General features: G+C 39.3%; 1 protein-coding gene across 1 annotated transcript in view; it reads right to left on the reverse strand.

The window, feature by feature from the left end:
* Window positions 1-24,512, reverse strand: part of LOC122813889 (zinc finger protein 79-like) — a 135,946-nt gene that overhangs the window by 43,036 nt on the left and 68,398 nt on the right. Inside the window, exon 5 of the mRNA XM_044086431.1 lies at window positions 8,549-8,671. Coding sequence (XP_043942366.1) covers window positions 8,549-8,671 — 123 coding nt within the window. The remainder of the gene's footprint in view (window positions 1-8,548; window positions 8,672-24,512) is intronic.

A 24,512-nucleotide genomic window follows, 5' to 3' on the forward strand; every position in this document is an offset into this window, starting at 1 on the left:
TTGGAAACAGCTGCAGGAGTTGTTATTATACTCCGTTGCTTACAATAACTTCTGCCTGTGCACAGGAAAGAAACAACTCGTCATGGTGTTATGGCCTTAAAGTTTCCTGAAGGTAAGTATATCATAAACCTGACAAGTGACTCTCTGAACTGGGAGCAGTAGGCAAGGATGAAGACATTTTTATTTACTTTTTTTTAACCTGGTTAGCATGTGACACAACTGTCTCTTTTCAGGAGTGACCCAGGAGCACTTTCTGGTAAGTGATTTACTCAGAGTCACACACTTGTCAAGTGGAAGCTGAGGGAATTAAACCCTGTATCCTCAGCTACAGGAGTCAGCTCATTAACAGCTCACATCCTTAATCCTCTGTGCTAACTGGCAGACTTTTCAGCCATGTTCTGTTAGAGACATTACAAAAAGTATATAAAGCTGATCATGCAGTATTTACAATGATAAGATTATACAATATATACCTCAGTACAATAAGCATATAACAAAGTTACTAATCTAAAATGAGAAGTTTGGCAGGAGATGGTAGATAACTAACAATCTTTTAAAGTATACAACAATCCGTGCATTTTTACACAAGTGTGACAAAATACGTTTTTCAGTGTAAAATATATATAGATACAGCTAGATCTCTACACACATATACACACATAAATATACACACACACACACACACACACACATTATATATATATATATATATATATATATATATATATATATATATATATATATACACACACACACACACACACACACACACACACACACACACATCTATATAGTAAAAAAACGCACTAAAAATGAAGATAAATTTCCCTAAGAACGAACTTCATGACACAAAAGCATTCAAAAAGAATTAAAAGGAAAACACCAGCAACTCTTGTATTATTTAGCATTTTTGTCTTCTTTGATATCAAGACTTCTTCAGAATGACATGTTTCATTAATACAAGCAACCATTTTAACATTGTTTAAAATACAATACTTCAAGCAGTTTATTTAAATTAACACAACAGTTCCTATCTAATAATAATGTAACAACAGTAGTCTTGCAAGGTGCTGTATACATCTTCATTATCATTAAAAAGGTAGATCAATCAACCAGGAGGGGTGCCATGTGAATCCTGTAGTGTCGTGTGCATACCGGGGTCGTGTGCAACAAGTATACCTGGAACAGAAACTTGGAAAGAAGCCTGAGGTATCATGTGCAAAGTGGGGTCATGTGCAAAAAAGAAGCCTGAGGTATCATGTGCAAGGTGGAGTCGTGTGCAAAAAAAAAAAAACCTTTATCTTTATAAGACCCAGTCAGATCGCATTTCTATCCTTTTAGATACTATATGACATACTTCTGATGAAATCAAGTTAACTCACATTTCAATACTTTCAATCTCTATACCATTTTAAGGCACATTTGATGTTTACGCTTTCATTAAGACCTGGGCTGACATTTGCTCTAAGTTCGATCTGCCAGTTTAGCTCTCGGACTTGCAAGAGCGTGTCCACATCTCCTATGAACTCAGGTATTCTTTCTAATGCCATAAACTTAAAGCCTGTGAGGTTCAGGCAGAGTGTGCTATGTTTAGCTAAGGCATTCAAACTGTCCTGTTTGTGGATTGCTGCGGTGTGGTCCTTTATGCGGTCACTTAGCTTTCTGTTGGTTTTGCCTATATAAAAAGTTTGAGCTTACACAAATAGTGCAGTAAACCACAATTTTAATGTTCCAGTCAAAGTGGTCATTAAATTGGACAATTCTATTGCAGTGCGGGAAAGAGATAATATTGCCCTTTCATACAAAAACACTGGCCATGCATTTGCCAGTCATACATCCCAGGGTCTGTTGTTAACCCTTCTTGCGGGGATGGACATTTGTTTTTCTCAAACGAACATCCTAGGGAAGAGGTTCATTTGAAGCAAAAGTTCGGGGCTGCCCCAAGTACAGTTAAGTCTTTCTCTCCCTCGAGGATGTCCCAATTGTTGATAAGGACTCCTCTAATTCTGAACATGTCAGTGGACATAGGCAGGGGAAAACTAGCCACCAAGTCCCTTTTGTTCGGTCTGTTCGGTGATCTTGCTGTGAAGCCAGTTTCCAGGATCGGTGGGTAAGCTGTTAAATGAAGCACAACTTCAAGAATCATAAAAGTAAAAAACTTTTATTAAAAAGGTTAGCGCTTTCACCATTCTTCTGGTGGCTTCATCAGACCATAAAAACAGAGAAGCTCTAAATAAAACATTTTTATATACTCCCAGTTCCCCATTAGTCATTCATAAACCCAACACAGGTGTAAATACAATCATAGACCTCTGAGCATTCAAACCATGCACAGCTACATGCATCATGTAGCCACGTCATCGAGAGCCAGCCATCCTTAAAGCTATACCCCAAATTAAAACAAAATAAAATAAAAATACAACAATAACATCCTTATACATATAGAAAAATCATCCCAAATATAAATCCTGCAATACAATCCTAAGCATAAGGAACAAATCATCATTTATAAAACATAAATGCCATCTGTGAAAAATACATACATAGCAGTCATGCTATACGACCTAGCCTGCATATATATAGATCAATTCAGGCAGGCAAGTGTAGTAATATAAACATTCAAATAATATTCTCTAATGTCATATCATAGATATGCTAATATCTTTTGTATTATAGTGTTTCCTGCTGTTAGACTTAAGTTATGGTTGGTGTAGGTGTGCTGATAATCCTGATTATTTTGATTATATGTTGGTTTCTTAGTATAAGGTTTATTATATGTAAGCGGTCTGTAATGTCTAATGATGTAGGTATAAGGACTGTTATTTGGTATGCATGGTTCAAACAGTTTGAATGCCTCTTTTATGTGGTATATTGTTGAGCACATTTTAGTGCTTTATATGATTGTTAGGGTCATTTATTTGAAATTAATGGTTAGTTAATAATACACTATTGATGAATCTATGTCATATCTATGAATTGATCTAGATATATGCAGCAGGCTAGGTTGTATTGATTGCTATGTATGTATTTTTCACAGATGGCATTTCTGTTTTACATATTATGATTTGTTCCTTATGCTTAGGATTGTATTGCAGGATTTATATTTGGGCTGATTTTTCTATATGTATAAGAGTCGTTAGGATGTTATTGTTGTATTTTTATTTTATTTTGATTTAATTTGGGATATAGTTTAAGGATGGCTGGCTCTTGATGATGCAGCTACGTGATGCACGTAGCTGTGTGTGATTTGCTGGCTCAGATGCTTATGATTGCATGTACACCTGTGTCGGGTTCATGAATGATTAATGGGGAATTGTTGAGTATATAAAAATGTTTTATTTGGAGCTTCTCTGTTTTTATGGTCTGATGAAGCCATCAGACGAGTGGTGAAATCGCTAATCCTTTTAATAAAAGTTTTTTTACTTTTATGATTCTTGGAGTCGTGCTTAGTTTAACCTCTTATTTGTTTTTCACTATTTACAAAAGTCCACAAAAAATAACATTAACCAAGCCATTAATATTTGTTTAACAAATCATTTAACTTTAGCCAGTATCTATTCTGATGTATGAAATTATAAGTTTTCAGTTTTAAAGTTAACTGTTCTTTCTACAAACATCTTTTGCCAAAAGGATAAATTTAGTAAAAGATAAAGCAGTTTTATTTTTCCAGTTCCTTGTCACTACTTTTTGCACTATGGCTAGTATGGACCAAAGAATGTTCCCAGCATATTCTGATCCTAGTGGCTTTACATGTGACAGGATAAACATTGTGCAGTCTTTAATTGTAGAATGAATCAGCTGATACAAAGGTTTAAAAGATCAGGCTTCTGTTACCTGAACTGACACCTTTTTCAGAATGTAGAGCATTTATATATATCTCTGCCTGAATGATACTCTTTCGTTAACAGTAACTTTGCAGGACGTTTTGTGCTGTTTACATTACAGTTAGATGAAGTCCCGTTTAACAACTAAGGGTGCTTTTTCTTTAAAACTGACTGAAGTACGCTACAAAATACTATACCTATTTTAGTCTGTAAATGCTTTCAAATACCCCATAAAATATTAGACTTCTTTTAGCATGCAAATCTATCCATAACCACTTTCCCCATTTTTGCACAAGGGGTTGGGATGTCACTTCAACATTTGCAATCATCTAAAGCAAGTGTTCACACTGCCCAGTGGCTTGTATAATACATTTTATTAAGTCATTTCTGCTAGTTGCACATCTTCATCCATGCTGCCTGTGCTATAATTACTTATCTTCTCTCAAAATTGTAGTGTTGAACCCAAAATACTCGGTCTCAGAGGAATACATAATGAGAAAGCACTGGTAAAGTATGGAGAAAGTGAAACAACCATCACTATTCATAGGCATAAAAGAAACAGAGGACAGAAGAAGAGAACTTATTGCAGATAAATTCCCTGACTGATCTAACACTGGTCTTTGGAACTCAACAGCAAAACTATCCTCAACCCCTTTAAAGTGGCCAGATTTTAGAAATATACACGAATCTAGATTAATCCAGATGATGCAGCAAAAGCTCTAGCAGATTTAAAGCTAGATCAACAAGAAAAAAAGATTAAGCAGGGAAGAGCCAATCAGTGGTTGATCACATTATGGCACTTAGATAATTAAATCTACATTCTACAGGGTGAGGACAGCTTGAAGGGACTGGATTTTCTTGTTTAAACTCTCAGCATTGGTTTGGGTTTGCTATTATGGAAAGTTTTTCCGGCTGGCAATGCCTTAACTACCTCACTTCATCTCAACTCCAAATACATATCCAACTGACTTACACCTAGCTTCCTCTCACTACCTGAATACTACTCACTCAGTCTCCTCTCTTACTCCTCTGTCTTCCCCTTCCATCCCATTAGCCCTTCTAACTTGTTCCACCTTCATGTGGAGCTTCTGCTTTATATCTGCTTGAGTTTAGTGCAATATTTGTATCTAAGATTTAGGTTTATGAGTTAACAGTATCCGTTTGAGCTTAGTACTATCTGTATATACATCCTACCTTTATCCCTAACCTCTATCTAGATATTGGTATATCTGTTCATTACTATGTTTCATATTACGCGTATATCTAATGTTTGCTGCAGTATATATTATTTGCTATTGTATGTGTATTCAATTGTTCTTCATGTACTCTGCTGCTCATTTATTGTTCTGTGGAGCTTTTCTCCCCGGGCGTCTGCTGAAAAAGGACCTGTGTCCAGCTGGAATTTCCTGATAATCAAATGTAAATAAATAAATATATAAAGGGACTATGAGTTTGGACAAGGTTTTACCAATAATCAAAAAGCCTAGAAGGGACAGGTGTAGACCACCCCTGGCAAAGTAGTGTGGTCTGTCAACTATATCCTCTCAAGCTGAGAAATATTGCATCATGTTCGAATGACAAAAGTCTGAACAGAAGCTTATGGCCTCTACCTCATTTGGGATGCTTCGTACTGTATACTGCTGAGGTAATATTCATAGCTTCTGAAGTAATTACAAGGCTTGCAGTCTTGGTGACCATGGTGGAGCCTAGCTCAAATTCCTAGTTGCCCTATACAAGTGTCTGGTTAAGTGACTTGCTCAAGTTCACATAGTAGCCAAGTGAGGGCTGTGGGAATCAAACTCTTTACGACAGGAACTAGAGCTCACAGACTTAACCATCTGTGACAACTGCCAGACTAATAATCATTACTTTCTCGTTGTGTCATTCCTTGTTGCATCATAGTATTTAAAGGACATGTTCCAGGGTGTGATGTGTAATGCCATATCTGCATTCTGTTTCTGCCTCATGCAAACAGACACTTGTTGGCGGTGGCTGTTGTGATCTTGTTTTCACATAAAACAGTATTATTGCATAAAAATTAGGTTTATGTGGTTAACTTCACTTGTATGCCCTTTCAGGCTTATAACTGCGAAGGGCATAAAGTGCAGATGCACTTTGGGGTGTAAACCATTTCTGATCTAACCTCTGCTATATCCAGAAATAATAATCCGATAGTGGTAGAAAGGAAGGTCAAAGAATGAGCAATCTCACAAGAGTAATATTTCACAAATAACTGCATTATTTTTTTTCAGCACAGCACTGCTGGCTTACTTCTCTCTATTGCTGCAAAGCATGAAGACATCACCCATTAAGTGCATGCATGGGAGTCATGTGCTACATGCATGCTAAAATACTTCTATTTTATTTATTTACTTTCATTTATTAAATTTACTTTTTGGGTAGGTTTTTCTAAAGACTTCAGGAATTATGATCAGACACTATCTGGCAAGTCTACTACCTTCAAGCTTTACCTGGTAACTTGGAGCTTTGAACATAACCATCAGCTAGTTATTTTAATGGCTGATAAAGGGGGTGCTGTTGTGGTTCAAGATTGGACCCAATATCACAATGAGGCAAGTAAACAACTTTTCGATGGCAGGTATTATTCACACTTAACCATTGATCCTACTTCATTTTTTAAGAAACAGATAGATGAATTTTAATAATCAGCCAAAGATGAGGGGATAATTTCGCAAATCACTTTACAACATCTTACTGTGAATGAACCTGCACATCAATATATATATTGTTTGCCCAAAATACACAAAGATGTTGCCAATCCCCCAGGTAGACCTATTGTATCAGGCAGAAATTTGCTAATGGAACCACTTTCCATCATTCTAACCGGATACCTCAAGCCCCTTCTTAAATGGGTACGTGCCCGAATACAGGATACTACGCAGTTCCTGAGGATAATTTCAGATACACAATTGGAACCAGGTTGGTTGCTCTGCACATTGGATGTAAAAGCACTATATACCAATATATCACATTGGGCTGGTATAGATGCACTTGAATATTGGCTATACAAATCTGAACTTTACCAACCTGGCTTCAACACTTTTCTCATCATTCTTTGTGAACATGTCCTTATCAAAAACGTCTTTTTCTATCACGACGAATGCTTTCGTCAGAGTAAGGGCACAGCCATGGGCGCTTCTTTTGCGCCAATATATGCTGATTTATTCATGGCCTATGTGGAAGAGCAGATTACTTATGATCTGCTACACAATCTTTACCTTGATGAAATTGACATTTGGAGGAGGTATTTGGATGACGGCTGGTTGGTGTGGAGGCCTGATGCTGAATATTTAAATGAATTTGTGGAATATCTTAACGAAAATAAATGGGGTATTGAATTTACTGTTAATTATGATTTAAATAACATAATTTTTTGGATGTTAATATAACTAGAAATACTGAACATGCCCTTTCCACTCAGGTTCACCGTTAATTCCCCCAGTACAACTTTCTCCTCCATGCCACCAGCTTTCATCCTCCTCATATTTGTCAAAATATTCCGAAATCCCAGTTCATCTGACGTAAACGCATCTGCTCTGAAACTGAGATCTACAATACTTACAAACATGATTTGATTATGAGATTCAAGGACAGGGGCTATGGGGCTGGTTATGTATATAGTGCATCCCACTCGGTTGATGGCTTGGCCAGGGATGAACTTCTCCAATATAAAGACAAACATACTAATGATGCTTCTGCCATTCGTTTTGTTACTTCATATGGCAGAAACACTGATTCATTAATTCATAGTGTCAATCACCACTGGAATATGTTATTGGCTGATCAAACGCTTTCTGATATTTTACCAACCAGATGTTCTTTCACTTTCAGGAAAGGTAAAAATTTAGGGTCATTTTTTAATCACTATAAGCATTCTCTGCCTGATACTTCTTTGTCACAAACAACTGTCTTAGGTGATAGATTAGTTGGCTGCTTCCCCTGTGGTCACTGTTCTTACTGTCCCAAGTTTGCTAAATCTATATCATTCTCTACTCACAATACCAGTCATGTTTTTGATTTATCATTTTTTGCCAACTGCCAATCTGATTGGGTTATATATTTGGCCACATGCCATTGTTCTGCATTTTATGTCGGACAAATATCACGTCCTGTAAAATTTAGGGTGGGGGAACATCTTAGTGAAATTAGAAATGGAAAAATGACCAATGCACTATAAACATACTCTTTCACATCCAAGTGCTTCCATTAATTTTACTATTATTGATAAAATTAAAGCTCCCAGATCCAACAAATACGGCTGGCATGACATCCTGAACAAAAAGGAGAAGGAATGGATCATTAAACTTGGGGATTATTCCCTCCTGGACTCAATGAGCATTTATAATTCATGTTCGTAATTGATTGATTGAATTAACAATTTACTGTATAAGGAGTGCATCAAATGTCATGATCTTTACACTGAGGAAGGCATTCTTAATTTCAGCCGAAATTGGTTTGTTGTTTGTGCACTTACTTTCTCTGTTTGATATGTAGTTATTTCCTACCAACGGATTAAACATTTAATATTACCTTGTTGCTGCAGCTGCTGGTCTTATCATTTTCGACTTTGACCATGCATAGTCTTTATTTTTCTAAGATACTTGCAGCATCAGTTAATAAATAAATTAATTAATTCATTATGTAATAAACAAATTAATTAATTAATTTAAAATTGCGCAAAAAACAATGAGATGTGCACTTACTATGGAAGTTATCTTCAAGATTATCCTTTTGCTCTGTCGTATTTCTTCTCTTTAAAACACTCTTTGGCAATTCATCATCTGCTCTGAACAGCAACAGTAACTTCATTGGGGGAATTTTGTATCCTGCAAATAAAAATATAAACAGAATATTATTTTTTATTTTACTTTATTAACCCAAGTGTCCAAGGCTGATTTTCAGAAGAGGACCAAAGACAAAACCTCCACACCTGACAGCAGTATATCAAAAATATTGCACTGTACACATACTTAGCACTATAAATTATACACAATACTAGGGACAATCATAGCACATTACACATAACATAGGCACTGAACAGTAGAAAAACAACAAAATTATGTACAGGTGTTAATTTTTACAAATCAGTGTTATTCATCATTTAAAATGGACTTAGCAATGCCAAGGGAGTTTCACAGAATGTAGAATAGAGCTGAAACACTATAGAGAAATATGAAGTTGTACTAAACTATTGGGGGGGGGCAAAAGACACAGAGGCACATTTATGTATGGGGGCACTGTAAAACTAATACGTGGAAGAAGAACAGAAAGTGAAGGAAACCACTAGAAAACTGACAAAAGTTAACAGGAAGATGATTTATGGGAGAAGAAAGAGTAACAGAAAGTAAGGTTACTGTGGGAGGTACAGCAGTGGGTTATCGTGTGGCTACAGGTGAGGGTGAGTTTAGAGGGGAACAAGTACAGACTCTGATCAGTAGCCCAAAGGGTCAAAAAAAGGAAGTAGCGGGACACAAACATAACACAGACTAGGCATTATGAAGTGGTTCATACTAGACAATGGCAGAGAGCGAAGTGGCAGAAGACATAAGGTGCAATTAAATAAGAAGTAGAAGGGCCCCAGGGGCATGACAGCAAATGTGAGCACCAAGGCTAGTAGAAGTTAGTAATGAGAATATTCAGGATGGATTAGAATACGTAACAACGTTCACAATGGGAACATGATTATAGAGATACAGCAGTTCTAAACTAGCTTCTTCAGTTATGTCACTTTTGGACAGCTACACTGGGCTAAAAAAAAAAAAAATACCAAGTTTTGGTCCCTAAAAGGAATAAGTGACATCATTATTTGTTTACGAGAGTGGAACTGAAAGAGCTGAGAAGAAACAAAGTGATCTAGGTATAAACTATAGCCATACTGTTTTGAAACCCATGTGAATTTATAAAATCTAACGTTAGCCTACTACCATGTTAGAAGTGTGTAGAAACTGTAGATCATTCTGCCTTATTAAAGTTATATAAGAACTATCTAAAGTTTCTCAAAAATATCTAAACCTAACAATCTATCATATCTGAAGTGTATAATTTGTGTTTATTTGCACTGTTTATTGCCTCTGAGCCTGGATCGTGGCTATAAAGGTTCTTTGGACCGGTCCACCTACCTGGTTACCAAATAGTAACTAAGTAACTAAATGAATAAACCAAGGAAGAAGCGTACAATCAAATGGGGGCAGAGGTTGTTAAATAGTTACCAAATTAAACAACAGATAAGAAAGCTGGATGTTACCACGTGCTGACCACTGTACTTTATGCAGTACAATGCAATTTTATGCTGAAATTATCTTGAAAGTTTATGGCATTGCATGTAGTAGGACAAGACTATGACAGACTGTGATAAACATGTTACTAATATAAATGTCAAAACACATAGTAAATATTTTACTCTCCTAAAATACTCCTGTAGTGGGAATAAATACTGCATACAGATGTGGCTCTTGTTAATAATGTCAGAATGTGCTCTATGTCCATAATTAGGGCTGATCTGAAATGTATTAAACTGAAATAATTAGACTGCACAGCTTTTAAAATGACCAGGAATGTTTAAATAATTTAACAGTAGAATGCACTCCATTCTTATTAATTTCTTTATCTGAATCCATTTTAACTATTTCTGATCATGTTTTGGATATTTTATGGTTCTTTAATGGAGCATTGGAAGTGTCAATGTTGAATTCAAAAAAGGGAGACAAAAAAAATGCCAGTACATGGTATTGCAAGTCCCAACATTTTAAATGATTAACTCAGTGGACTTTTTCAAGACCATCACCAGAGCCCTGAACAATGGGAAAACTGTGCATGCAGCTTGCTGGACTTAGCCAAGGCTTTTTACACTGTTCCCCACTCAGGCATTATCAAAAAACTCACCCAGTTAGGTATCAATCCTTATATCGTTAGATAGGTCACCAATTGGCTCACCGATAGAACCCATACAGTCAAAATAGGGGAATTCACCTCCAACAGCAGACCCATAACCAGTGGTGTTCCACATGGATCGGTCCTGGGAACTCTACTGTTTGGAATCTATTTCTCCAAAGTGCAAACTAAATCTAAAGGCCTGTGGCTGACAAAGTTTGCTGATGACGTGGTCATAGAATCCACAAATGATGTCAGCATCCTACAAGAGGGTCTTATACAAAGAAATGATTGGTGACAAAGTCATGGCCTTAAAGTCAATGCAACAAAAATGTATTATCATCCCTTTCAGTAAGAGCAATGTTCCTGCTAGCTATCACATCAATAAAAACACCCTAAGCATGCACTCAGTGGTGAGAGACCTGCCTGGGCAGACAGGTTGACAGCAACCTTTGATCACCATGTCTCTACAGTGGTAAGAAGGGCATTCTATACTGCTTATCTCATAAGTAAGGGCATTGCCTCCAGCAAAAAAAGAAATTATAACCTCCCTGTACTCTTCCCTCATCAGGCCAATAATTGAGTATAACACCCCTTTTGATATCTACCTTTCCAGGCACCTGCAGTAATTGGAAAGACCACAAAAGTTCCTCACAAGGAGAATTCAAGATATTCAGCTTCTGTCCTATGCGGATTGGTTGAAATCACTGCCACTTTACTCCATTTCAAACAGATTACTCAGAGGCAATCTCCACAGTGCATATAAGGGAATCTCTGACTCTGCTTTATCGAAAATGCTGCATATATGTAAGTCTAATGGCTCACAGGTTATTCACTCTAAAGACCTTAACCTGGTATACGACATTAAAAGAACCTGCTGAAAGGACAGGTTTGTCTCCCAGAGGTTACTGCACCTGTGTAACAGACTCCCAATTCACGTCAAGCAGAACACTTCTTTGGTCCTCTTCAAGCACAATCTGGACGACTGGATGGGTAACCATAAATTCATCCTGGCGATTCCACCTGTGTTGCTCCTGGAAAGGGACAATAGGTGCAAATCATGGAAACAAGGGCAGAATTTGGCTAGACTTATATGGGACCTAGGGCCATTAGCCTAGTAACTTCCTATTATCCTATGAAGGGGAGGTGAATTTAAACCAAAAGATGAAAAGTTAACATTGGCAGCCCAAGACAGTGGTCTACGTACATGTTGGTTTACAAAGCCCATTGAACATGTGGGAGAAATAGACAAATGTATGTTTTGTAAAACAGAATTGGAAACGGCTGCACACCTTGTTGCTGGTTGTGACACACTAATGGCAGAAAGACTGTATAATGAAAGGCATAATAATGTGGCAAGATTGTTGCATTGGGGATTGTACAAACATTATAATAATGAAGTAGCTGAAAAACACTGGAAATATGATCCACAAAACATTAAAGAAAATGATGAAGTTTATATCACATGGGATCACCTATTACTAACAGTTCAAAAATAGATGTAAGAAAAGCAAATATAATAGTTCATGAAGCCTAGTAGCTTATCAGTGGGAGTGGTGAGCACTAGGTAGTCTATTTACCACAACAGGAGTGGTTTCTGGCCCAGAAATTGTAGTTTATTGGCAGTTTGGGCAGTTATTCCATCTTTTTCAACTTTCTGGTTTAAAAACCTGCGTTTGTGCTTGTTTTTCACCTTTCCTGTAACTAGTCTAGTCCAGACACAGATTTGCTGTATCCAGAACTGTTTGTAAGGTTCTGAGCCCCCCAAACCTTTCTGTGTTGGAGGGAAGCCTTCTAGCTTATCAGTGGGAGTGGTAAGCACTAGGTAGCCTATCTACCACAACAGGAGTGGTTTCTGGCCCAGAAATTGTAGCTTATTGGCCATTTGGGCAGCTTTTTCCATCTCTTTCAACTTTCTGGTTTAAAAGTCCACATCTGCACTTGTTTTCCACCTTTCCTTTAACAAATCTAGTCCATATACTGATTTGCTGTATCTAGCACTGTTTGTAAGCTTCTGAGTGGTGCCAAAGTCTGCTCTTCAATTTTTCCCTTAGATCTGATAGTTTTCTCCTCTCCTGCACTTTTACTAGCTTATTAGTTTAACACTTTGTTCTCTGTGCTCTGAGTTACAGCACAATGACACTAAATATACAGACCCAACTGATATTGCCAACATCCTGGCAGATAGGTTCAATGCTAACTTTACCCCCCTCTCACCCCCTAAAGAGCCCATCTATATACCGGAATAATGCAAATTTCCTGTAATTATGTCTGTACAGGTAAAAAGCACACTCTCCAAAGCCAAGAACACAGCACCATGGGACCAGACAACATCCCAGGCTGCGTTCTACACGAACTACAGAACGAACGGGCACCCCACCTAAGTACCATGTTCATTCATAGCCTCACCTCAGGCTTTGTGCCTACTGAATGGTGCACAGCGATGGTTATCCCACTCCATAAGGGGGGAGCCACCACGGACCCCGGGAACTACCGCCTCATTAGCCTGAAGAGGCTGGTCTGCAAGGCCATGGAACATATCATCATGGAACTTATAAACAAAGACATTGGTAATCTCCAAACTCTGGACCCAACCCAGTTCAGGTTTGTAAAAGGCAGATCATGTCTCCTAAACCTGATAGACTTCTTCGAAGCAGTCACCAAAGCCGTAGACGAGGGTAAGGCAGTTCACACAGCCTATCTAGACCTTGCCAAGGCTTTCGACACCATCCCCCACTCTGGAATTATAGATAAACTCACTAAACTAAGTATAAATCCCTATGTCACAAGATGGGTTGCCAACTGGTTCACTGACAGATCCCACACTGTGAAAGTAGCAGACTCCAAATCCGACTTCAGACCAGTAACAAGTGGAGTACCACAGGGTTCAGACCTGGGTCCTCTCCTGTTTGGTATCTACTTCTCTGAAGTATAAGCTAACACAGAAGGTCTTTGGCTAATGAAGTTTGCAGATGACTGCAAACTAGGAGCCATAATCTAAACTCCTAATGATGTGGACATCCTACAAAAGGGCCTCACTGAGACAGATGCCTGGTGTCAAAGCCATGACCTCAAGCTCAATGCCAAAAAGTGCATTGTCATCCCCTTTGGTAAAAACTCTGTACCCATGAACTACAACATAGGTGGTAGTATACTTAACACCGAAAGTGTGATAAGAGACCTTGGGACACAGGTGGACAGTAGTCTCTCCTTTGATAATCACATTGCTACATTAGTCAGGAAATCCTTCTACATGGCACACCTCATCACAAAAGGTTTCTCATCCAGAAAAAAAGAGGTCATTGTTCCCCTCTACTCATCACTCATTAGACCCATTATAGAGTACAATGCCCCTTTTGGTATGTACCTCACAAAACATCTACAACAACTGGAAAGGCAGCAGAAATACCTCACAAAGAGGATTACCAGCCTCAAACAGATGACCTACGCAGACAGTCTCAAAAAAATCCAGCTTTACTCCATCGCATATCGCCTACTCAGAGGTGATCTCTGCCTAACATACAAAGCTATGTCAAACCCAGAGTTGCTGGACATGCTCCACTTAAAGAAATCCCAATCCCTCCAAGCTACACGCTCTAGGGACCTAAACCTTGTCACCACAATAAACAGAACATGCTGGAGGGATAGATTCCTGTCCCAGAGACTTCCCATACTCTGGAATAAAATAACTATCTATATCAAACAAAGCTCCTCATTATCACTCTTCAAAAAAAATCTTGATGATTGGATGGGAAATAGGAAATTCACCCCGGGGATCACTTCTGTGGCTCTGCTCAACAGTGGCACAGGAAAATAATTTTCTTGGGTGGCAAAAGCCAGGGTACCTTTTTGGCTGGGCTTGTATAGGCCCCAGGGCCAATAGCCTAGTACCTACCTATGAACTTTACCAGACTTCTTGTAGCAATTATTGTAGCACATAAAAGTGCTACCAGCACTAAATGTTCTACAAGGAAACAGCTCCAGTATTTATTAATGCCGACCCCTCCAGACATGTCTAAAAAGCAGTTCCCTGTGCTTTTTCCTATTATCCTGGTGAACTTGGGCATCCTGAGGCAACGTAGCAACTGCCTCATGTACACTGACAACCCTCTCCTCTTACCTCCCAACACTCAGACTTGTGATGCACTTATATATCCAAATTGGAAGGCACGCACTCTCCAGCCAAGACTGGAATAGCTGGTCAAGAGGAGAAGGTCAACACTTGCACCACATCACATGGAACACATAGCCCTCCATAACACACACCAGCACTGCCTTCACATAAAAACACAAACCACGCACCCACCTTCCTGGAGGCTCTCAATAAAAATCTACCCAAACAGCAGAGACCTCCAAGGCAGAAATACACCTGACCACCACAACACAACACTAATCACGAGACACATATCTCTCCTAAACAGTGTACCACTCAACCAAAGCCCTTAAGGCAAAACAGCATGCCCAACACACTAGCCATAGGTGACTCGATAGTGAGGCATACTGATGTCCCACTTACTAGGTTGAATAAGGAGAAAGTAACAGTCAGCAGCCTGTCAGGCACCAGGATCCACCACATAACAAACACACTCAGGTCCCTCAACAACAGGTACAAATATGACTCTATCATTGTACATGTGGGTGTGAATGACCTGAGATGTACCTCCCTGGACTACATGAAAAGAGACATGTAGGAGCTCTTGGATTATGTAGCCCAGGCGGGTATGACCCTAGACCTGAGCAGCATCCTACCATCACCCAGAATGATACCACAGTACAAACAGAAAATTATTGATTTCAACAACTGGCTAAGTTTCTAGTGTCATTCTAAGGGGATCCAATATCTGTCTGCCTGGGATGACATGATTAATGCTTTGCCAGAGGTGGCCTGCATCTGTCACCCCTGGGCTTCTGGATACTTGCCAAGGCTATTGCCAACACTATAGTGCCTTTTTTAGGCAGTGTTCCAAAGACCAAATTACGGCCGTAACAGCTACAAACAAATGCAATCTGAGAGTCATGCTGTTCAATGCTAGAAGCCTAAATCTCAAAATGCACTTGTTCGAAGCACTCCTTAAAATGGAGAACATCGACATTTGTGCTGTAACAGAGACCTGGTTCAAGGCAGCAGAAAGCACCCCTGCACTACCAGGCTATAGCTCATTCCACACCTTTCGGCCCCCAGAACTTGGACTGAAGCTCCAAAGCTGGTGGTGATTCCATATTCATAAAGAATGCGCACACCTCCCAACTGGTAGCCCAACATAACGTATCTGAGATACGTCAGGTGCAGCTAACATTGGGTACGACAGTGATTCAGGTCATAGCCTGATATAGGTCCGCAACCATGTCCCAAGACTCACATTCCACATTCCTAAGCACCCCGGAGAATATTAGTGTCCAACCTAACACTCTCATATTGGGTGACTTCAACTACCCCTCCATTAACTGAGAAAACTACTCATGTACCAATACATTTGTCCAATGCCTTCTGCAATTCATTAATTCCAATGCTCTGGACCAGCTTGTTCTTACCCCCACTAGAGGTAGCAACACCTTTGACCCGGTCATTACTAACATAGGTGACCTTTGCTCTACACCAATAGTCAAATCCTCCCTGGTTAGATCCGACCACAAACTAATCACCTTGGAAATCCACATCGCTCCCAGCCCCCACTCCCACAAAGGTAACCACCATGAAAAACTTCTCCAAAGCTAGCTTTGGGCTCCTAAAAACAGAGGTGGCTAACTTCACAGCACCCATGCAAATGGAGAATAGTTGTATGACTGCCGAATCATACACCAATGCACTGTACAAACACGTACACAAATCTATGGATCTCACCATACCCAATAGAACCAAGATGCACTCCTCAAAAAAAGGAAGCCAATCTGGTGGTCTCCTGCCATAAACAAACTCTACAACAGTAGGAGGAAACTGATGTAGAATAAGGCAAAGTCCCAAGACTGGAAAGACTCAACAAAAGGTTGAGATCCCTCATCATATCCTCTAAAACTATCTATGAAAACAGAATTGCAGCAAATAGTAAAGACAACCACAAGGCCTTCTATAGTTATGTAAGGAATCTCCACGGCAATACCCAGCTTTGTTCCGAGTTACTGCACAATGGTACATCTATACCGAGCCAACAGATATTGCCAATATACTGGCCGACAGATTCATTGCTAACTTTGCCCCCCCCAAAGGACCAATCAGAATACCAGTAGATTGCCAGGCACCCAGTATTACTGCTGCACAGGTTAAAGCAGCACTGCCCAAGGCCAAGTATACAGCTTCTATGGAACCTGACAATATCTCTGGCTGTGTTCTACATGAACTACAGAGTGAACTGGCACCTCACCTGTGTGCCCTGATCAATCACAGCCTCAGCTCAGGCTTTGTCCCTACCGAATGGTGCACTGCTACAGTCATCCCTCTCCACAAAGCAGGAGTGACTACAGACCCCGGGAATTATCTCCCAATTAGCCTGACGAGTCTAATATGCAAAGCTATGGAACGCATCATCATGAACCTAATAAACAAGGATATAGGGAATCTCCAAACTCTGGATCCTACACAGTTTGGTTTTGTGAAGGGTAGATCATGCCTGCTCAACTTCGTTGACTTCTTTGAGTCAATCACCAGAACTGTGGATGAAGGCAAGGTGGTTCATACAGCCTACCTTGATCTGGCCAATGCCTTTTATACCATTCCCCACTCAGGAATCATAGAAAAACTCACTAAGCTAGGCATCAACCCCTATATCACTAGGTGGGTTGCAAACTGGCTCACAGATAGAACTCACAGTGTGAAAATAGCTGACAGACTGCCGACCAGTCATGAGTGGAGTCCCACAGGATTCAGTCCTGGGTCCTCTCCTGTTTAGTATCTACTTCTCTGAAGTCCAGGCCAACACAAAGGGACTCTGTCTGACAAAGTTCGCAGACGATTGCAAGTTGGGAGCTATTATTAACTCCCCAAGTGATGCTGACATCCTACAGAAAGGCCTCAATGACACCAACGACTGGTGTCAGAACCATGGCCTTAAGCTCAATGCCAAAAAATGTGTCATCATACCCGTTGGGAAAAACCCGGTTCCCTTGATTTACCACATTGATGATAGTCCACTGAACACAGAAGGCGTTATACAAGATCTGGGAACAAAGGTTGACGACAACCTCTCTTTTGACCTCCATGTTGCCACTGTGGTCAGAAAGTCCTTCTATGTGGCACATCTCATTACTAAGTGTTTTGCATCCAGGAAGAAAGAGGTCATTGTCTCCCTCTACTCTTCCCTCATTAGGCCAATCATCGAGTACAATGCCCCATTTGGCATGTACCTCACTAGACACCTGCAACAATTGGAGAGGCCGGAAAAGTACTTCACAAAGAGGATCCTAGGCCTTAAACACTTGTCCTATATGGACAGACTCAAAACTCCAACTATTCTCTGTCTCATACCGCCTACTTAGAGGCAATCTCTGCTTGACTTACAAAGCAATGACCCAGCTCTGTTAGAAATACTACATCTAAAGAAATCCCAATCCCTCCACTCCACACGCTCCACAGACCTCAACCTCATTACCACAATCAACAGAACATGCTGGAGGGACAGGTTCATAACCCAGAGACTGTCCATGCTATGGAATAGACTTCCCATACATGTCAAGCAGAGCACCTCACTGGCCCTCTTCAAGAGTAATCTTGACGAGTGGATGGAAAATAGAAAATTCACCCCGGGGATCACTCCAGTGGCTCTAGTCAACAGAGGCACTAGGAACCAAGGTCGGGTGGCACGATGTCAGGGTAATCCTATGGGCCAGGCTTGTAAAGGCTCCAGGGCCATTAGCCTAGTACACACCTATGAACCTATGAACCTGTGAACCTATGAAAAGAAGACAAAAGTAGCATTGATCATTGAAACTGCCACACCCAGTGATTGCAGTGTCTTATGTACAGAGAGACACAAAGTCATAAAATACCAGGATTTGCAGGCAGAAATGAGGGTAATGTGGTAGAAGGATACTCAGACACTTCCTATAGTGCTAGGAACAATGAGTCTTATAAAAAGGAATATGTACTCATACTTAGATATGTTACCGATATATGTAATTCCATATGAATTGCAGGAGTTATTACTGGGCACATTGAGAGTGCTGTGAAGACCAGTTCTAGCTAACAATACTAATTTCATGAACTTCAATCATACTTTGACTTAGGAATGGGGTTCATTCCCGTAATGGTATTAGAAATCCAAAATCTTGGAGAAAAAAAAAAGTTAGACAACAATGATATGGTTGTTTTTAAGAAGATAGAGACTCATATTTTAGAAATTTAAATTACAGACCCATTTTAATTTAGGTTTTATACTTGCCATAGTAATGAAACTGTCCTGACATGAGTTATTAATGATGCCCTTATGACTAGACAGCAATGTTTCTACTCTGTGTGTGTCCTCCTGGAATCTCTCAGCAGCATTTGAATCTGTTGATCATTGTGTATTGTTTGACTATTTCGATCTTACTGTGGGCTCTGTCTTAGACTGGTTTATATCAAAACTATGAGGTACTTTCCAAAGGCTATGCACAGGGTTGAACAAAATTTCACTTTACCCATTGGACTGTGTAGTCCTGTTCAATTCTAGGCCCTTTATGTTTCACATTACATATGATTCCATTGGATGACCTCAGAGAAAGGGGAAATGCATACCTCATTTATGTGTCTGACACCAACATATAGCTCTCTTTTCTTCAACATGTGTTAGCAAATGTGTATTCCAAGTAGGCCATCTTGAAGCTATACATTTATTATGGCTTTGCAGTAATCAGCTGAAACAGAACACAACCAAAACTGAAGTTATAGCAGTTCACACTATTTTGACAGATTCTTCTGTCACTTCTCCCATTTTTTTTGATGGTGACAAGGTTGAGTTTATTGGGAAAATGAGAAATGTAATAGTTACCCTACATCAAAGGACGACTCTTAAGGAGAAAGTATCAGCTGTTGTGAAATCATCTCTTCCCCATCTATATCTCTCAACCATAACAAATTCCTCGGCATTTACCAGTTTTGAGGTCCAAATAATGGGGTGCCATGAGTTTCCAATTGTCCCCCTTTATTCCAGATTCTTTCCCGGCTTTTTTTAAAAATGTTTTTCCCTCTGCAATTTTCCACTGACATCATTGCATGCAGAGGCATGCGCGATGACGTCAGCGTCGTGAGCCATCTGAATTTGGCTGAGGGCTTGAGGGGTGTGACTGACTTTTTATATGAACGTGAATGGCAATGTGTAACTTGTTGCTCTTGAGTCGCATGACTCGCGTCTCTCAATGCAGCAACTTCCTTCCAGCATAATTCAGTTCAGAGAGAGGGACTGGACAACTGGACCAAGAGAGCAGCTGACAGCAATGATTTTTTTTGTTTTAATTTATCTATTCTAGGCTTTAGTTTTTAGACACAGTTTTACAGCAAGACAGGCAACTACACTGGTTTTAATGTGTGGACTAGTGCAGCTGCAACAGCAGTCTCGGACTCAGAGAGTCGTGAGTGGTACGGTCATGACGAGAAAATATGTCCCTGTTTTGCTGAAGAAGATGATTTCACTATATCAGGTATGCTGGAACATGGAGTCTTTTCAGAAGCAGAGCAGACTGACAGTTGGGGGTGGGGGAGTTGTAGGTAATTAGGGCAGTTGGTACTTGTTACGCTTCATGCAGGCTGATGTGACACCACTTCCGGGAAAACAGAAAATGCACGTTTCTGGAAAAAAATGCACAACAGCAATTTGCATCATTTCTATTTTGTCATTCTCAAATCAAATATTTTGAGATATTTTGCCGGACATGCTTTGAAAAGTAATATTTTGCAAAGAATGTTCTTGCAGAGCTGTTATGTTAGGTTTTCCTCCATTGCTGAAGGCCAGGAGAAATCTGCATACTTTCTACCGATAGTTTATAAGAAAGATACAAATCTTCTTGGAGCAGAAGCTTCTCAACTGTACTTGTTAAACATTAGACGAAGAGTGTACTCTATATTTAACAGCACCGGTGCAGCTACTTTCCCAATGAATGTTCATAGGCTCAGTGACAGTGATGGACTGTTTGTTGGCGTGTGGGGCATTGGAAACAATGCCACTTTACAATATCAGTTCCTTTGTATATTTTGTGCATGTTTTAAGATTCTTGCGTAGTAGTCTCATACTATCTTAATTGGCACACCTCATATCCTTAGTATGACATACCTGTAATTACATCAACATATGCTAGTGTCTTAGGAAGTAACATTACAACCAGTTGACTTTTTCCTGCTTTCAGAGCTGCAGAAATGTAACTTAGAGGAAAACACATGAGTGCATTGCAAAAACTGATTTGATTTATGGTCATTTGTGCACAGGAAAAGAAACAAGCTGATTGGGTTTATTGAAGAAGTAGTGTTGTGCTTTCTGCAAGTAATATATTAATATATTATCATACTTATATGTATTTTCCAGAAGATAGATATGCTCTGCAAAAAAACATTCAAAGTTAAGGGCCTTTATCATTTTTATTCGGGTGATATCACTTATCGGATCAAAAAAGAAACAGTATACTAAATGCAAATTTCTATTTCTAGGTAAGTGAATTGGTGTGGTTTAGGCCTGTTTTAACTACAACTGGGAGCCTCATTGTCAATGGCAATTATAATACAAATGTTTTATATATTACTAGTTCTTTACAGGAGCCCATCACGCAGCCTAACTGGGAGTTTAGTGCCTCTAAGTTTTTGTTATTTGCTGGTGTGCATGCATACTAGATATTTGTGGTCCAGTGATAAACAGTTAATTAGGATTTCTAATGTTCTTCATTAAAAGTCCGACTGCTAGTGGAAACCAAAGGTTTCCTTATTCATTCAGTAGCTTACATCTATGTCCCCAGCATCTTGAATTCCCCCAGGTCAGCCACAGGAGCTGCTTTAACCCTGATGGATGGGACTGTTTTACAGGGTTGAGTAAATTAACACTTGTGACATTAGCCACCCACCTTCTACCTAATCTCAAAATGTCTGGGCAAGTCTGCAGAAGCCCTCATCTTCTATAGCCAGATAATAAGTAATGATTTGAGATAAAGGTGTGCAACCACCTATTAAATATGTATGCAAAAAAATAAAAATGTTTATGTGGCACTAATGGTGTGTATCCTGGAGCAACAGCCTATATTCTCAACCCATACCACCGCCATTTGTGATTGTCTGGAATGTACAGTTTGGCTCATACTTTTGGTCTGTTCCTCTTAAAATGTGTGGTTTTCTGGCAAATCAGTGAGAACTGAATTCACTAAATAATAATAGCCATTTAAGTTTCAGTCTTCTATCTTTCATTGAATGCATGGTAACACAAAACATTTTATTCTAACAGCAACTTTTCTAAGATTATACAAACAATGTTTAAAATGTGTCTCTTGTTTTGGGCCTTTTGTCCTCCCACCCCCAATAAATTGTTGGCTTTCTCCAGACTTCTTTTGCTGCATAGTTCTTCGGGGGAGAGAAGTTTAGTGCTGCTTATGCCAAGTCTGTTTGTATTGTTAGTAGAACAACAGGTAGACTACTTGCTTTTGATGCAGAAGGCTGTGGGTTCTACTTTCACAGTATGTAGATGGATTGCTGATATTGTACGGTGTTGTACTTTTAAAGGGGGTGGATGCTGCAGTCTTGACTGCTTGGCGGAGATACCTAGTAAATATGAACTTATCAGTTTGCCATCCATTCCCTATTGCAAAATTACTAGCTTATCATTTTTTTTTTGTAACATAGGCAGTTCATTCCTCAAGGGGAACAGGCACTTTATTTGCAGATGAAACACTGAAATATAGTTACAGATCTCTTTAATGTGGCATTATTTAGATGACTTTTACTACTGAGATTGTGCATATTTATTGATACTGGTGGATTGTAGAAGTTTGAGTAGACTTTGATGATGGAAATGTTCTGAATTTGGCAGTTTTGTCATTATTGGTTCATGCATTTTATTCCATTGCTTACTGGAAAAATGTTCAAAACAATAAATTTGGCATGCATGCTAACAAGTGTGCTATATTATACAAGGAATATAATTTAATACAATTAGTATTGTGTATCAAAGAACACGTGTATGTTTAATGTGCAAGGTGCCTATGATTTGAAAACAGCCCAAAGGTTATCTTTATCTGCCACTGGCCAGATGTATTTTTCTGAATGTGTGTTTCAATGAACGAGTTTCAAGAGCAGAGAGGTTTTGATGCTAAGTGTATTTTCATTGTGAGACTGTGTTGCTTTGTTTAGCAGATGTCTATTAAGGCTTGTGCTATAAAATGTAAAATAAAAGTATTAAATGAAATCCAAGTAATCACTGTAGAAGTAAAGCAGTATGCACATTGTGTTTATGGTAAATGGAGCGAAACACCCAAGTAATGGGACATTACAGTGGCTGCAGGGGGGAGGGCTGTATATAGGGGTACAAACTCAAGATACACCACTGATCAGTAGGCCATGGAGAATGACTTTTGGAGGTCCTAGCAAACTATAATATTCTTTTGCTAAGATTAGAATATTGCCTACCATTAAATGCCCTACTTTTACCACAAAACTCACATACTGCAAGTCACCAAAAACAAAATCTTAAGGTTCATTATCATCTTTTTCCTGCTCAGTGAACATCTTTGCTACACATTCTAAAATATGGTTACCATTTACTACAGGGTCTGGGCTCTGGGGCCATGTTTTGGTTGCCTGCTCTTCAGTTTCCATTTGAAAGTTGGCATCCCACAATTCCATTGGAGTGGGCAGGATTACATAATTATGCATGCAAACTTTATGTTAATCAGCACACAGATTTGTACCTTTTTTCATGGGCCTTTGTCCAGATTTTTGATGTTTCCAGGTTGAGAGGTATGTCCCCATCTAAGAAACATATCTAACATGATTGCACATTTTATCTTAGGTTTTTCTCTCAATAGTAATTCATGACTTACACTCATCACAGCTGGATTACTGCAATGTCCTTTACCTAGGACTCCCCAACCCTAAACCTGAACATTTACAATTAGTGCAATACTCTTCTGCCAGGATACTTAATGGTACCATGCATTGCCAACATATTACTTCTATGCTGCATAGTTTGCACAGTTTGCAGGTTTGTTTTGGGATTGTCTTTAAGGTTCTGCTATTTGTGTTTTTGACCTCACATGACTTGGGTCCTCCCTACTGAAAGAGTTAGCTGTGTCATACATCCTGACTAGTGTCCTACTCTTAGCCACACAGGGGCTGCTGGTGGTTCCACAAGCGAAGCCTGAAAGTTTAGGTGCCCATTATTTTGCTTCTCAGGCTCCTCCTCTATAGAGGTTAATACCTTGGTGATCATGAGATTGTTCCTCTTTGGCTGGATTGTGTAAGTTATTAAAAACATACCTGTTCTGAAATTGCTTATGATGGAATAGGATGAGCTACTATGTTAATCTGACTTTCCAAAGTGTGTTTGCATTACTCTGTGTTTTTATTTATTCTAAATTTGTATGTGATGTTTTGGCAAAATATACCTAAATCAATGTCATAGTTGAAGTTGCCTCACATATTGCTCTGATGTTGCTGGAGACACACAGATCATGTTTTATTTACCAATTCTTCAAAGTTACATGTTTTTGATACACTGTCATATGTATTACACTTTCTTCCACATCTACGGCCCATTTAAGTTGATTCTGTGATACCACTTATCAGCTATGGTTGAGACGCTTTTCATCTGACATCATTCACTGTCACGTGCCTTGGCCATAACATGTGCAGTTATG

The sequence above is a fragment of the Protopterus annectens genome, chromosome 10.part0 (assembly GCF_019279795.1).
Source record: "Protopterus annectens isolate FY-2018-M chromosome 10.part0, PAN1.0, whole genome shotgun sequence".
In the NCBI taxonomy this organism is placed as follows: domain Eukaryota; kingdom Metazoa; phylum Chordata; order Ceratodontiformes; family Protopteridae; genus Protopterus; species Protopterus annectens.